At 42.1% G+C, this 17,012-nt stretch overlaps 2 protein-coding genes across 13 annotated transcripts in view; one reads left to right on the top strand and one right to left on the bottom strand.

Moving 5' to 3' along the window:
• wdr6 (WD repeat domain 6) overlaps positions 1–11,621 on the top strand; it is a 38,700-nt gene extending 27,079 nt beyond the window's left edge. Inside the window, exons 6-8 of one of the 7 annotated variants that reach the window (XR_011357502.1) lie at positions 2,441–2,569; positions 5,780–5,888; positions 7,815–7,831. Coding sequence is in view for 6 of the 7 variants with exons in the window: in XM_069937336.1 (XP_069793437.1) it covers positions 2,441–2,541 (101 nt within the window). In the remaining variant the exon portion in view is untranslated. Of the gene's footprint in view, positions 1–2,414; positions 2,570–5,779; positions 7,551–7,814 lie in introns of those variants that run through there. The other 6 variants (XM_069937339.1, XM_069937336.1, XM_069937337.1 and 3 more) reach the window with 6 other exon arrangements.
• dalrd3 (DALR anticodon binding domain containing 3) overlaps positions 1–17,012 on the bottom strand; it is a 59,763-nt gene that overhangs the window by 4,659 nt on the left and 38,092 nt on the right. For 3 of the 6 annotated variants that reach the window (XR_011357505.1, XR_011357503.1, XR_011357506.1), the window contains one exon: positions 8,850–9,124. Coding sequence is in view for 2 of the 6 variants with exons in the window: in XM_069937343.1 (XP_069793444.1) it covers positions 9,005–9,124 (120 nt within the window). In the remaining 4 variants the exon portion in view is untranslated. Of the gene's footprint in view, positions 1–3,632; positions 9,125–17,012 lie in introns of those variants that run through there. The other 3 variants (XR_011357504.1, XM_069937343.1, XM_069937342.1) reach the window with 3 other exon arrangements.

Here is a 17,012-nt window from a genome sequence, read left to right on the forward strand (position 1 = left end):
TTTTGGGCCAGGTACTGTAAGATAGAATTAATACTAATATCCTTGTGGAAATGTTGGCTAGTGCTGTTTAAACTAGATTAGCAGGGGGATGGGAACCAGAGTGCCAAAGCAAATAGAGCAGTAGAGGAAGAAAAAGATGAGGTGCAAATTGCATGCACTGTGAGAAGTCAATGAGTTGTATGTGGCGGAAATGTTCTCAGGTGCATCTATTTCAATGCAAGAGGTATTATAGGAAAGGCAGACAGGCTCAGAATCTGGATTTGCACATGAAATTACGATGTTGTGGTCACTAGTGAAACTTGGTTGCAGGAGGGGCGGGATTGGCAGCTTAATGTCTCGGCTTCTGTTGCTTCAGATGTGATAATACCTGGGGGGGGGGGGAGTGAAGGGAGATGAAAGGGGGAGGAGTGGAATTACTTGTTGGTGAAAATATCACAGCTGTATGGGTGCAGCTGAGGAGCCAGAGAGGGATGGCCACACTCGGGGTTGTATTATAAACTGTCCAATAGTCATCTAGAATTGGAGGAGCAATTCTGTAGAGAGATAGCAGACAACTGCAGGAAACATAAGGTTGCGATAGTAGACTTAACTTTCCACAGGAGGAGGTGCTTGTTGTCTTAAAACAAATAAGGGTATATAAATCCCCAGGGCCTGACAAGATATTCCCTCAGACCTTGAAGGAGGCTATTGTAGAAATTGCAGGGCCTCTGACAGAAACATTTAAAATGTCTTTAACCACAGGATTGGCGGGTGGCTCATGTCGTTTCATTCTTTAAAAAGAGCTCCAAAAGTAACCCTGGAAATTGTAGGCTGGTGAGCTTGACTAGTAGGTAAATTTTTGGAAGGTGTTTTTAAGAGATCAGATGAACAATTATTTGGACAGCCAAAAACTGATTAGGGATAGTCATCATGGCTTTGTAGGTCATTTTTAACCAATCTTAGAGGTTTTGGAGGTCAACAGGAAAGTTCACGAAGGAAAGGCTGTGGATGTTGCCTATATGGTCCTTAGTAAGGCCTTTGACAAGGTCCCACATGGGAGGTTAGTCAGGAAGTTTCAGGAGCTCAGTGGATGATTGCATTTCAGACTGGAGGCCTGTGTCTATGGTGTGCCTCAGGGATCCGTGCTGGGACTATTGTTCTTTGTCATCTCTATAAATTATCTGGATGATAATGTGGTAAATTGGATCAGCAAGTTTGCAGATGACACTAAGATTGGAGGTATTGTGGACACCAAAGAAGGTTTTCAAAGCTTGCAGAGGGATCTGAACATGTGGAAAAATGGCAGATGGAATTTAATGCAGAGATGTGGCATTTTGAAAGGACATACACAGTCAATGGTAGGGCATTGAGGAGTTTAGCAGAACAGAGGAATCTGGGAATATACAAAATACCTGAAAATGGTGTCAGAGGTGGATAGGGTTGTAAAGGCTTTTGGCATATTGGGCTTCATAGTATGAAGTATACTTTCAAAGTATTGAGTATAGGAGTTGGGACATTATGTAAAGTTGTATAAGACACTGGGAAGGCCAAATTTGGAGTATTGTGTTCAGTTTTTGTCATCTATCTACAAGAAAGATATCAATGATTGGATGAGTGCAGAGATTTACTAGGATATTTGCCCGGACTTCAGGAACTGAGTTACAGGGAAAGGTTAAACAGGTTGGGTCTTTATTCCCTGGAGCGTAGAAGAATGAGGGGAGATTTGATAAAGCTATTTAAAATTATGGGGGGGGGGGGGGGGGAGAGACAGAGTAAATGTATGTAGGCTTTTTCCACTGAAGGTAGGTGAGATACAAACCAGAGGACATGAGTTAGGGGGAACTTTTTCCAGAGTAGTGGGAGTGTGGGACGAGCTGCCAGCTGAGTTGGTGAATGTGGCCTCAATTTTAACATATAAGAATTTGGAAAGGTACATGGATGGGAGAGGTGAGGAGGGCTATGTACTGGGACTAGGTTTAAAAAAAGGTTCTGCTGAGACTAGAAGGGCCGAAGGGGCCTGTTTCTGTGCTGCAATGTTCTATGGTTCTAATATGCATGGGTGCCTATTGGTTAGCAGAGAAATGGTGGGCTGAATGGCCTATTCCATTACCATATGAAGATATGTAAATTGAGTACGAGAAGAGAAGTGGTAAGAAATAACTAATATACTATCAATGACCCTTAAAAATGGAGTAGTTTTTAAAACTAACAAATAAGGAAACATTCTGCCTCTTTCTTACACATTTAGAGATACAGGCCTATTTATTAATATTTTACCATATTTGCCAGCTGGACTTGCTGTCTTGTCATGAATCTTTAATGCCACTTTTCACATCAGTTCTGCAGCCCACACACTTCTATTAAAGCAGGTCTGAATGACAGCTTTTCATTCCACACCTAGCTAACTCTCTCTCTACAACCTTCCATGGTAACAGATCCACTCAATATTGTGACCCTGCAGAGGCAGAAGCTGTGAATGGTGATCCCAACAAGGAGCAGAAAGTTGGTTGCAAAGAAGAAATAAAATTAAGAGGTTCCTCCAGCAATTTGAAAGTGCTTTGAAGAAGAGGATTCCACTTTCCAGACTTTGGTATGTTTAGGATTTTTGTGGAAGAGGTTTGTATCTTTGTTTACATCTGTGTACGTGAGTGAAGTGCCTGCCAGACACTGTGCTGCTAACTAGAGACTCTGCACAATGCTGGCCACTTGACAACCTGCAGAGGAAAGAAGGGGGAGAACAGTAAAACCAGTGGTTGGGGAGTTCATGGCATTATGTGACGCCTCAGATTGTGCTGATCTGGGATCCAGTTGAGGATCGTTGATCTTGAAGTTCTCTAGCTCATAATGGGAGAGGAGGAGGTGCAAATCATGCCAGGCCTATGATTGTTAGTTCATGGCATCATGTCTGGGTTTTACTAAAATCGTACACATTTCAATCAATTGTAAAATGTGCTCTGTGCAGTCATGTACAATGTTGATGCATGTCTCAGTTCCTTCCTTACCTCCAGTTTAATAAATTCGAACTCCCTACTTGGCACCTTCACTGCACACGTTACTGTGATCAAATAGATGAGGGTAATTAGGGAAGGACAATAAAATTTTGGCACCAGATTCTAAGAATTGATTTTTGAAGTCAAGGATCTCCATTTCAATATTATAGAAGATTAACAAAGAACTGAAATCTCATTAATATTCCAGTCAAATCACCCTCTTCCAGCTGCAGGATTCTCCACCTCCCCTTCCTTCTGTTCCAAATTCTCCTTCTCCTCACTCCTAACAACCTCATAAAGCAGTAAATGTAATATTACATGAAAATTCTTTTAGTCTTACTGGAAGGCAGACAAAAAATCAGCAGAAGTTTCCCAGAGCCCCTTTCAGCTATAGAAAAATAAGGAAAAGAGTCCCCTGAGATTCAGAGTCCATGGATTCACCTCCAGGGCTCCTGCAGCCACAGGTTTCAGTCTAAACCAGTGGCAACCCAAGCTCCAGTTCCAAACCTCTGACAAGATCAGGAATCCCTCTTGCATCATTTCCACTGTATGAATGAATTGACCCCCTGTTCGTATAACACAGGAATGGCAATGGAAGATTCACCCAACAGTGGTAATTTCAAAATAACTTTTTATTAAACGATTAACCACATAACCGTTCCCACTTAACTCTAAACTTAAAACCCCACTATGTACAAATGTAATTGTATAGATGTGTGTGTATTAAAGTCCAAACTATTGCAGTAACTTTTCAGACTCAAGTTTACGGCCCAGTATTTTTAAGTCATGTTGAACTTGAATGTCTATTAAATTCTAATACAGAAGTGATTATGAAACATCAAGTTCTTTTAAATTGTTGCTTAAAGCAATAACGAAGTATTTGTTGACACTGATTCAGTCCTTGGACTGTTTGAACTCACAAATCTTGTTGAGCTATTTTCCCAGGAAGAGATTTCTTCTTAAACTCACACACTGGTGATCTTCAACTCCCTCTTAGCTTCTTAAGAGTTTTGGAGTTTCTATCCGAGCTGAGGCTGTACCCTTTATTTTCAAAAAAGCAGTCAAGAAATACCACTCTTGAAATCCACTTATTTCTGTAGTCCCCTTCTGTTAGGAGTCACATAATAGCACCGATTCAGGCTACTGTAATTCCACCCTTTGCTTCACAAGGGTCTAACACTGGTGTTCTGGCTACTGATATAATACAGACCAGTATCTTCCTCTCTTTCTAGAGATGACTGTTTTACTCCGGTCTTTCCAGGATGTTTTAACTTCTCAAAAGCCTGCAGTCTTTTCATTCAAAATGTCTGGTTTTGGCAATATATTTCTCCAAATCATGAGACTATTTACATAATAAATTAGGTCAGTTCTGTTTCTTGGAAATCATATTTTCATACCTCTGGCTTGTAGATGTCGTGACTGAAAGATGACATCACTTCTGAATTGTATGGGTGTGTGCAACCCTGTTCCAAACACACATTACTTCAGGCAGTATTAACCTAGCATTAATATTAAACACAGATCCATTACACCATTTACCACTCTTCTCTGGGCATTTTTAGCTTCACCCTGCATGACTAGTCTTCCTCCATCTGACTTCTTTCTCTTCCCATGGGCACCAGCCAGTTAACTGCCCCTGTCTTCTGTGCAACCCCTCCGGCCCTCAATGGATTGGTCATGGCCTCTCTGCACACTCAGTCTTGAAGGGTTCTAACCCAGATCAACTGTTCTTTTTTGTACCACAGATGTTGCTTAGCTCTCTGAATTCCTCCAAATTTTCTGTGCTCCAGCATCTGCAGTCTCTTTTCTTCCATTAACATCTGGCGCAAAGGGTCAGGTGAACAACTATCTTCCACTTAACTCAGAATTCTGGCAACTATCTCCTGCTGTCCAATATTAAGATGGAATGGGTCTTTAATTCTTAACTGATTCTAACACTCTCAACCACCATCAAAGCAGCTGTACCTGGAGGTTTAACTCTGATGTTCTCCCTGTATCTATTGTATTGCCAAATGTCATTGGATCTCAATGTTCTTTGTCATGACCTTGGGCTCTGAGTGGTAGCTGTTCACTCTACACCAGGCTGGATCTCTACAACCAGTCATGGTGACAGATTATGATCCTGCATTGCAGAGAAATCTCATTAAATGCATGTCTTCAACCATATGGCAGTGCACCTGCTTTCCCATCTCAGCAGCAGCTTGCACTTGTGACCAGATCAGCCCAAAATCCTTGCTCCAGACCTCTTGACCCTTTATCTTCAGTTTTCCCCCCTCCCCTCACTTTTTCCATGTTAGCTGACTTCAATCAATTTGACTTGTGCCCTTTGGTGTTTTTTTTTTCTCAATCCCTCCTGATTCTCCAAACATCATCTCCCCACCACTATTTTCTTTTTGTCTCCTTAACCTTCTTTGTGATAATCACAACATTATAATTCTGTGCACTCATCCAGGCTCCAAGTTCATTTGCCTTGACTGTGATAGTGTCAAAGACCCAATAGACCTAGGCACCAGATGCAAGAGAATCTAGTACCAGGTTTTGCTGGACAAAAATGAGTTATCTCATGTATGTTTGGAACCTTCTTCCTGAAAAGGTCCAAGGAGTGGCTTATAGATTTTTGAATGAAGATGCTTCTCGAGTGTTGTTGGGTCTGCAGCTCTAGGATTTGGAACCACCAATGATGTACTGGTGACAGCTCAGTCAGGATGGTATGCAACTTAGAGAGGTACCTGTTGGTGATGGTAGTGAGACCATGCATCTTCTCCCTGTGATAACCTTTACCTTGGTTTCCTATTTCCTGTCTCTTTCAGGCAGGAAATAACCATACCAAAACACAGAAGGAAATGGATCAATTGAACCCAGAAAAACTGAAGAGGGGCATCTTGCCTTCCCTTGGCAAAGACAAAGGATCTGATTTTGGTAAGAGAGAGTTCTTCGACAAGTCATGGTGATTCTTCTCATCCCTTTTGAATAAAAGGGTTTTACTGGATCATAAATCTAAAGACAACCTTGTGTCTGTGCTATCTGATGGGAATTGAATCACGCAAGAAAATTGTGTCTGCAGACATCCTCTGCTACCACTTTTGTAGTCTTTGCAATCAGATGATTGTGGAAAAGGCAAAGAAAATATCCATTTCTATCAGATGTTCCCTAATCAGAGCCAGAGCTATACAACACAGAAACAGGCCCTTTGGCCACTCATCTATGCCGACCAAGTTGATTGCCTTTGGCCCATATCCTTTCATGTCTCTGAAACTGTCTAAATGCCTGTTAAATGCTGTAGTTGTACTCACCTGTACCAGTTCTTCTGGCAGCTAATTCCATGTATGTAACAACCTGTGTGGAAAATCTGATCCCTTCAAATCTTTCCCCCTCATCTTAAATCTGTGCCCTCTTGGTCACTCCTACCCCATGGTAAAAGGCTAATTATTTATCTTGTATATGCCTCGTGATTGTATAAACCTCCAAGGTCAACCTTCAGTTTCCTATGCACCAGGGGAAAAAGCCCTTGTCTATCCAACCTCTCCCTGGAACTTAAGCCCTCTGGTTCTGGTAACAATCTTATAACTGCTCTCTTTCCAGCTTAATGATATCCTTTCCGAAGGTCAGACACCAGAACTGTACTCCAACATGTTTAACTGTGACATAATGTTCCAACTTTTGTACTCTGTTCCATTACCAATGAATGCCAGCATGCCAAATATTTTCTTTCAGGGAACTATGCACCTGTTCCCCTTGGTCTCTGTTCTACAATACTCTCCAGGGCCCTGCCATTTACAGGTACTGATAAGCCAAAGCTTATAGTGGCAGTTAGATTGCAGGTCCTCCCACAGACCTGTCCTTTTCTAAGAAAACATTAGTTAAACCAGGTGGGCTTTTACTTAAAAATGAGATCAGGTTGTCAGGGCTATGAATCAGCTTAAAAAAAAATCTTGTAGCATTTAAAACATCTTACAAATTCAAAGGCAGATTTCTGTCTTGTCTTCCCAACTCACGACATTGACACAAGTGGCCCAAAACTAGTTTTCTGAAATAAGCATTACAAAGTGAAGACAACTTATTCATTTGCAAAGCTTCAAGCTCCTCAACAGCCGTGAGGGAGGCACAAAGCACACCCAGCTTTAACATGCTGAAATCAGAGAGTTGGGGAACAAGATGAATCTCTGAGCTTGAGCCCAATGGTAACACAATTACCCTGATTCCCATAAAAACATGGGCTGGTGTATCACTGCAATACTGTCAAAATCAGTGAATGCAAAAGATCCAAAGGTATAATTTTACAGATGGGAATTTTTTTCTCATATTGTGAGTAATATTTATCCTTTAATCATAATTGTTATACACAGACTAGCAATGTACTTGCAGAACCTTCCTTTGCACCAACTTGCTTCTGAATTTCCTGCATGACAAAAGACTACACTCTGAGAAGTGTGTTATTACTTGTAACATGCTGTTGGTGCCTTGAAATGTAATGTGAAAGGCACCAAGATAAATGTGCCAGCACGGATGAGTTGGTCTGAAAGACATTTTTCTGTGCTGAATAGATCTGACTCATAGCAAAATAAAAACGTGAGGCTTAAATAAAAAAAAACTGAAAATGCTGCATCTGGGAAGAGAGATGTTGAACATTTTGGGTCAGTGACCTGACACATTAATTCATTTATTCACAGGAAATGCTGGTGAAACTCCACAGGTCAGGCAGCATCTCAGAACTGATGCAGAATCTTGATCTAAAATGCTGACTGTCCCTTTGCCTCCACAGTTGCTGTCTGACCTGCTGAGCCTGTACTTTTTGTGCTCCAGATGATAGTATTTGCAGTGTCTTTATTTTATTTACTTCGATAGATGTGGTCGCTAGGAAGAACCTGTCAGTCCAACTAGTGAAACCACCTCCACAGACAGCACCACGTCTAAAAGAAAAAGGACACATCAGTGGGGACATTGCACCATGGGCTGGAGATTCACCCTTGAACACCTCTCATGGTGTCATTTCAGTGTTACCGGAACTGCTCCCTGGACACTCTGGATCTCGCTGCTGTCTACTGTGCATCACGACTGAGCCTGGGGGTGATGTTTCTGTTGATCCCAAGGAGGAAGGCAACTTCAGTGAAAACCAGCAAGAACAGGTAGGAATTGGAGGCAGCATACCCAAGGCATCCCTGACTCAGAGAAGCAGAAAGGAGGACCGGAGCCACAGAAAGTCGAGGGGAAAAGTGCAGGCAAGTGGGAAATTGCCTCCAGTTCAGAGCATCTCCAATCTCAGCTTCAGCCCCAACTTCACATTCTCTTTCTTCCAGCTGCCTTTGTGCCAGTCACAGCATTATCCAGCACAGAGCAGTCATGCAGTTTACTCCAAGATGAAGAAGATTCATAACTAATCTTGTGTGCTGTGCTGCAGTGAAAGAATGCTGCCCCAGCAGAAAGGAAACCAGGTGGAATTATCATGTATTACAGAGTATTATATTTTATATATTAATGTCTTTAAAAGAGAGATAGTGGTGGCATCAACCAACTGCAGACAAAAAGATGCTGGAGGAACTCAGCAGATCAGGTAGTGTTAGTGAGAAGAAATGATCAATGTTTTGGATCAGGACTCCATCAAATCTGAAATACGAAGGGATGCTGTAAAGAATACAGCCATGCTGTAGATTATGTGCTCTAACCAAAGTTAACATTTTTAAAGTTTGTACAAAGGAAACGTGCTCAGAGGAAGATTTTCATGGAAGATAATGAACTGCGGATCTCTCTATCACTGACAATCTCTTGCCAAACCAGAGAGATGGGCTTCACACACAACCACCTAATGGCAGTGTCTGGTAAGTCTGGATGCCAGCCCCCAGGAATTAAATCCCAACCTTTCAATATCCAATCAGTAGTCACCTGATTACTTGAAGCAGGTCCGGGCACAGATCAAGGATGCTAAGGTTGCTCTAATTCAGTCCATGGGCTTTTTGCTGTTAAAGGTGGGAAAAGGCCACATCGTATTTAGTTCCTCCAACCTGGCTGTGAAATGGAGTACTGGATGTCCAAGATTCTCAGAGCTGGTTGGGCGGTGGGATGTGGAGTGTACCCAGTGCTGTGTGAAAAACCTCCCTCAATCCTTTCATCAACTGCAGGCGGGTGAACATCTGGTTCAACAAGTGTTCCATCGGCTCCTGTAGAGTCAAACATCACTTTTAACACTGAGTAACACCAATCCTGTGACCTACACATGTAGGAGCGGCCTTCAGTATTTCAAAAAAACCCTTTCCTCTGCATAACATAGTACATGCCAGGAACTGCTCCTCTGCTATTAATTTCACCCTTTTCTTGTACTCCCAATCTCATGTCAATCCAATGCTTGTTTTTAGTTTGCTTGCTTTAAAATGTTCTCTGGCAGCTAGTTGTAACCTGACAAGACGTCTGCATTTGTATGAATGGATTGATGACTGGCAAACCAGTCAAGTTGATTATCAGTCTATTTAACCTTGCTGTCAGTGAAATTTTAACCCCAAACTCGAGCGAAGGATGTAGAATGATCCAGATAATGGATCTTCTCTTTTTATTGAGAAAATATAGAAATAGATCAAGTTTAGGCAGCTGGAATCAAATGAGCCCCTATAGGTGATGTACATGAGAAAAAAATTGGAATGCAGAAAATGACATGAAACATCCCTGGCAGATTAATAAAGGAGAATCATAAAAGATTCTTAAATATATTAAAAATTAGAGGGTAACTAATGAGAGAGTAGGTCAATTGAAGGAAGACTTGAAGTTGCTTTGGCAGACAATGTGAAGGATCCTAAAGGTTTCTACAGGTATATTAAGACCAAGAGGATAGTAATGGACAAAACTGGTCTCCTTGAAGATTAGAGGGTTCAGCTTTGTATGGAGTCAAAACAGATGGGAAGAATTTAAATGTTTTATTTCCATCAGTATTCACTCAGGAAACAGGCACGAAGTCATGGAACCTATACAGATTAAAGAGGAGAAAGTGCTTGCTGTCTTATAGCAAATAAAGGTGGAAAAATCCTCAGGGTCTGACAAGATATTCCTTCAGTCCTTGAAGGAAGCTAGTGCAGAAATATTTCAAATGCCCTTAGCCACGGGTGTGGTGCCAGAGGATTGGAGGGTAGCTAATCTTGTTTCATTGTTTAAAAAAAGCCCCAAAAGTAACCCTAGAAATTATAGGCCAGTGAGCCTGATGTTGGTAGTAGGTAAATTATTGGAAAATTTTCTAAGATATCGGATATACAATTACTTGGATAGCCAGAAACTGATTAGGATAGTCATGGTAGGGAAGGTCATTTTTATCCAATCTTAGTTTTTTGAGGTTAGCAGGAAAGTTGATGAAGGAAAAGCTGTAGATGTTGTCTACATGGACTTTAGTAAGGCTTTTGACAAGGTTCCACATGGGAGGTTAGTCAGGAAAGTTCAGACACTAGATATTCATTGTGAAGTCGTGAACTGGATTCGTCAGTGGATGGATGGGAGAAGCCAGAGGGTAGTGGTGGATGATTGCTTCTCAGACTGGAGGCCTGTGTCTAGTTATGTGCCTCAGGGATCAGTGCTGGTACCATTGTTCTTTGTCATCTATATAAATGATCTGGATGATAATGTGGTAGATTGGATCAGCAAGTTTGCAGATGTCACTAAGATTGGAGCCTGGATTTCAGGAAATGAGTTACAGAGAAAGGATAAACAGGTTAGGGCTTTATTCCCTGGAACACAGAAGAACGAGGGGAAATTTGATAGAGCTATTTAAAATTATGAGGGGTATAGACAGAATAAACGTATGTAGGCTTTTTCCACTGAGGGGAGGCGAGATACAAACTAGAAGACGTGTTAAGGGGAAAAGTCTAGGGGAATATTAGGGAGAATTTATTCTCAGGGTGATAGGAGTGTGGAACAAGCGGCCAGCTAAAGTGGTCTTAACTTTAACATTTAAGAAGAATTTGGACAAGTGCATGGGTGGGAGAGGTATGGAGGTCTATGTACTGGGTGCAGGTCAGTGGGACTTGTCATGATAATGAATATGTATGAGAGAGAGATAAGAGCACAAGCAGGATAACAAAGGAAACGGGAGAATAAAGACACTGAGAAGTTTACCTGATAAAACTTGTGTTTAATGTTTTATTAACTTCACATTTCGGGCCACAAATGTGACATTGGCGACGAGGATGAAAGAAGCTTGAAGAAAATTAAAGACTAAAGAAGATTACAGAGGATTACAGAGAACTTCAAGGTGATAAGAATTTTCTCTGTGACTCAGTACTTTTGGGGCTGGAATATTTCCTCATGGCTGGGGCAGACGGTGACTTTCTAACACAGTGGAATTGCTCATTTTGACCCAACGGGTGATGCAAGCACTGTAAGTGTGAAGTGGAAGGCATGGCTGGAAGAATTTGAATCCTACGCCGACAGTCATGGCCTATTTCTAGATACCGGTACAGTTGAACAAAAAGCGCAGAGGAGGGCGTTACTTCTTTTCACTGCGGGACCTGCAGTTCGGGAAACATTTAGGACACTTTTGAATACTGGAAGAAAGGATGAGTACCAGAAAGCGGTAGATGCATTAAATGTATACTATGTAGTGACACCGAATGCTACATTTCAACGCCATTTGTTTCGGAGAACGAGACAAGAAGATGGCCAGACAATTGCTCAGTACGTGACGAGACTACGCCAGCTAGCTGTTGGATGCAATTACATGCCAGCTGATTTGGACAACCAATTATTGGATCAAGTCGTACAGCACTGCAGATCAGATAAACTCAGAAGATGTCTATTGGAAAGAGGGAGTGAGTTGGAACTCACCGATGCTTTAACCATTGCTGCTGCATTAGAGGCTGTTGAAGGGCAATTTCATACCATGACCCTGAAAGACAACTCAAGCCAGCAAATTAAGAGGCTCTCACATGGCCATAACCAGCCAAGATATACGCCGACACAGGACGTGGAGTGTTATAGATGTGGAAACCGAGGTCACTTTGGAAAAGACCCATATTGCCCGGCCAAAGGCAAAGTTTGCAGAAAGTGTGGAGGTAAGGACCACTTTGCAAAGAAGTGCAAAAGCAAGTCCAATGCAGACCAGAAGAGGAAGAGTACAACATCCAAAGGCAAAGCCTGGGGGAAAGGAAAGTATCCTGGAAAGAAAGATACCATTCGCCAGATAGACGGTGACGATGATGATACCCAGGAGGAACAGAGTTGTTACCAATTTACGTTGAATGATATACATCATGAGAAGGTCCCAGTGATCATTGGTGGAGTGACAGTGCAGGTCATTGTACACTCAGGCAGTGACAGTAATGTGATTGATCGACATTTATGGGAGAAGTTGAAAAGGAAAAAGATCATCTGTACCTCAAAGAAGTGTTCCAAGAAACTGTATCCATACACAGCAACCAAACCATTGCAGACCATTGGATGTTTTACTGCAACTGTTGAAGCTGGAGATAAGTACACCGAAGCAGAGTTTATGGTCATAGAAGAGAGGGGAGAACCATTGCTGAGTAGAAGAGACCTGGCAATACTTCATATTGGAGCTTGTGTCAATTCAATTCAGTCATACGAGGATATGAAGCAAGAATTCCCCGCAGTCTTCCAAGGAATAGGAAAGCTGAAAGGTCGACAATTGAAGCTAGCGGTAGATGAAACAGTCAAACCCAAGGCACAACCAATGCGCCGAACTCCGTTTGGACTTCGTGGGAAAGTCGAAGCCAAAATTAAAGAATTGATCGAACAAGACATTATTGAACCGGTGGAACATTCGACACAATGGGTCAGTCCCGTAGTGATTGTGCCCAAACCAAAGGGTGACATAAGATTATGTGTTGACATGAGAATGGCCAACGAAGCTATAATTAGAGAACGACACCCTATACCAACAGTGGAGGAAATACTTCAAGAACTAACTACCAGTAAGATATTCTCAAAAATTGATCTGAAATGGGGCTATCATCAATTAGAGCTGGATCCAGGTTCCCGAGATGTAACAACATTTGTGACTCACTGTGGATTGTATCGTTACAAGAGACTATCATTTGGAATTAATGCAGCTTCGGAGATCTACCAGTATGAAATCCATCGAGTGATTCAAGGTATTCCTGGGGCCAACATTTCTGACGACATCATGGTCCATGCACCATCGAAGGAAGAGCATGACAAACGGTTGAGGCGTGTACTATCTAGACTACAGGAGGCAGGCCTTACCGTGAATGGAAACAAGTGCCAGTTCGGTGTGTCAGAAATGGACTTCATGGGACACAGACTTACACGGGAAGGACTAAACCCTGCAGAGGCCAAGGTGAAAGCTATTGCAGAGGCACATGCACCTCAGAACGCAACGGAGGTGAGGAGTTTCCTGGGATTGGTCAATTTTTGTGCAAAGTTCATTCCTAATTTCGCTAGAGTGGCAGAACCACTAAGGAAACTAACCAGGAAAGGTGTACCATTTCATTTTGGATCTGAGCAGAAGAAAGCGTTCACAGCGCTGAAGCAAAGCCTGACAGATGCAAAAACTCTTGGATATTACGATCTGGCAGCATCAACCAAAGTCATAGCAGATGCCAGCCCGGTTGGTTTAGGAGCCGTGTTGGTCCAGATGCATGATGGAGGACCAAGAATCATTGCCTATGCCAGCAGATCGTTATCAGATGTGGAAAGAAGATACTCTCAGACAGAGAAAGAAGCACTCGGACTTGTATGGGCCTGTGAGAGGTTCCATGCATATTTATACGGCATTGAATTTGAACTCATCACAGATCATAAGCCATTAGAGGTGATCTATGCACCTAGATCCAAACCATATGCCAGAATAGAGAGATGGGTACTCAGACTACAACCCTACAAATATAAAGTAATCCACATTGCAGGGAAAGCAAACATTGCAGATCCGCTGTCCAGATTGGTGAAGGATGGTGGTCCACAATCCAAGTCAGAATTGGGAACAGAAACAGAGAGCTTTGTACGCTTCGTAGCTATTCAGTCGCCACCGAAAGCTGTGACTACGAAGGAGGTCGAGAGAGAATCCGAACGTGATCCAGAACTCATGGAAGTAAGAGAATGCATACAGAGTGGACAATGGGACAAGTGTACTCACAAGGCTTACATTCCCATTAGAGACGAACTTTGTTGCATTGGACAGTGTGTATTAAGAGGTTGCAGATTGGTGATACCGCAAAGATCGAGACCGAAGATCGTATCCTTAGCGCATGAAGGACACCTAGGTATTGTTGGTACCAAGCAAAACCTCAGGACCAAGGTATGGTGGCCAGTTTGTGATAAAGACGCAGAGAAATTTGTTAAAACTTGTCACGGATGTCAAATCACAAGCAGGAGTAATCCGCCAGAACCGATCCGGAGTACGCAACTCCCGACAGGACCATGGATCGACGTAGCTGTTGATTTTCTTGAACCTTTACCGACGGGTGAATCAATTATGGTAGTGATAGATTACTACAGCAGATACTATGAGTACGTGATGTTGAAGTCCACAACCACTGAAAAAACAATACAAGCGTTAGCAGAGATATTCGCAAGATATGGATTACCTGTTACATTATACTCTGACAACGGTCCAGAATTCATTTCAGAGACATTTACGGAATACATGAGGACCACAGGTATCCACCATCATAAAGTAACTCCGAAATGGCTGCAAGCCAACGGAGAAGTAGAGAGACAAAATCAGTCCATTGAAAAACGATTGAGGATTGCACACTGGCGAGAAATTGGCGAGAAGCATTGCTATCTTATGTGGCTGTCTATCGAGCAACGCCTCATGCAACCACTGGAAAAACTCCTGCAGAAGCATTTTTTGGGAGAAAAATCCGCACAAAAATGCCAGAAATAAAGGAAATCCGAGACGACCAGGAGATGAGGGACCACGATGCTGAAAAGAAAGGTGCAGCAAAGCTGTACACAGATTCGAAACGTGGAGCCAAGTACTCAGACATCATGCCAGGAGATAATGTTCTAGTGAGGCATGAAACTGGTGGTAAGCTAGACACACCTTATTACCATCAACCCTATACTGTCGTATCCAGAAGTGGCAGTATGGTGACAGTCAAGTCTCCGACTGGAGTCCTGTATAAGAGAAATGTATCAGGTGTAAAAAGGTACCAGTCTAGAGATACATCGAGCGAAGAGGTTGAAAGGCCAATACGAGATGCTGAAACTGAGAGACCTGATGATGTTCCAGAGGCAGTTACCAGCACTCCTGATGAAGTGACTAGAGCGCCAGAAACACCTGAAGCCGTGGCGAGCAGTATTTTCGACGCTGAGAGTGAACAACCGAGAAGCGACGACAATATCGCAGGCAGACCGAAACAAAACCGGAAAGCGCCCAAACGATACGAAGACTTTGTGCCATAGTTTTAATAAGAACTTTGGGACAGTATTTTAATCTTATATCATAAAGTGCATGTATGAGTGCTGTAGGAAGTAAATTTTATGTAGTTTAGTTACGATGTTTGTAGGTTTCCGAGGGATATTGGTAAGTGAAGGTAAAGTTTATTTCTGATTAAAGGAGGGATGTCATGATAATGAATATGTATGAGATGTACCAGAAGTCACATGGTATGAGAGAGAGATAAGAGCACAAGCAGGAGAACAAAGGAAACGGGAGAATAAAGACACTGAGAAGTTTACCTGATAAAACTTGTGTTTAATGTTTTATTAACTTCACATTTCGGGCCACAAATGTGACAGGACTAGGTAAAAATGATTTGGCACAGACTAGAAGGGCCGAAGGAGTCTGTTTCTGTGCTGTAGTATTCTATGGTTCTAAGGATCAGTGTGGTAATCTATTTGTGGAGCCTTAAAAGAATTTGTGGATCTTAAAAGAATATTTCTCCTCTGCATTTACAATGAAGGACAGGGAAGCTCATGAGTTCAGAGAACAGTGATGATATCCTGAAATGTATTGACATGTTGGAGGTCTTGAATTGCTTAAGTGTGATAAATCCTGAGTGTAACTACATGCATCTGGGAAACAAAGGAAGAAACAGTTGGGGTCCTGGCAGAGATATTTATATCTTTGTTAGCTACAGGTACGATAATGGAAGACTAAAAGTTTGCTAATGTTGTGCTTTTGAATTAGAAGGGTGGTGGTGTCAAACCGGGGAACTATAGGCTGGTGAGTGGATTTTAAGAGACAATTTATTTGCATTTGGAAAGGTGAGGACTGAATAGCGAGAGTCAGCTTGTCTTTGTATATGGAATTGTGTTTCATGAATTTGATTTGAGATAATTGACAGGTGACTAAGAGGATTGAGGATAGGGCAGCAGATGTTGGCTACACGGACTTTGACAAGGTCCTTTGTGGGAGGGTAGTCTGGAAGGTTAGAACATCTGGGATCCAACATGAGCTAGCCAATCATTACAAAATTAGTTTGATGGTAGGAAGCAGAACTGGAGGATTGTTTTTCAGATTAGAGGCCTGTGACCAATAGTGTGCTGCAGGGATCAGTGCTCATCCCAATCATTAATGGAAATTACAATGCAGATGACCCCAAAATTGGTATTTTAGAGGACAATAAAGAAGGCTCTTGAAGGTTACAGATCAATTATATCCTGGGCAAAGATGGAATTTAACAAAGGAGAGTGTGAAGTGAGATATTTTTAGGAAGTTGAACCAAGCCAGGACGTGCTTAGCCCTGGGAAATGTTGACAGAAATCTAGGGATACAAATAAGCACTGGGTATGAGTTTAGATTGAGATATCATGTCACATCTGTTCAAATTATTGTGTGCAGTTCTGGTGGCCTTGCTATAGGAAGGATGTGATTAATCTGGAGAGGGTCTAGAAAAGATGTTACCAGCACTGGAAGGCTTGACTTATGAGGTGAGATTGAGTGGGACCATTTTGCAGTGGGCTAAGGGGGGAAGCTTTATAAAAAAATTATAAAGGGAAATAAATTAGGGGGGGATAGATTTAAAAGGGAACTGAGGATAATTTTTTCAGACAGCAGATGGTGGGCATTTTGAACAAGCTACCAGAGGCAGGGAAAACAATATTTGAATAGAATACAAGCTAGAGAAATATAGACAAATGCAGATA

This window comes from Narcine bancroftii, chromosome 5 (assembly GCF_036971445.1).
Source record: "Narcine bancroftii isolate sNarBan1 chromosome 5, sNarBan1.hap1, whole genome shotgun sequence".
Taxonomy (NCBI): domain Eukaryota; kingdom Metazoa; phylum Chordata; class Chondrichthyes; order Torpediniformes; family Narcinidae; genus Narcine; species Narcine bancroftii.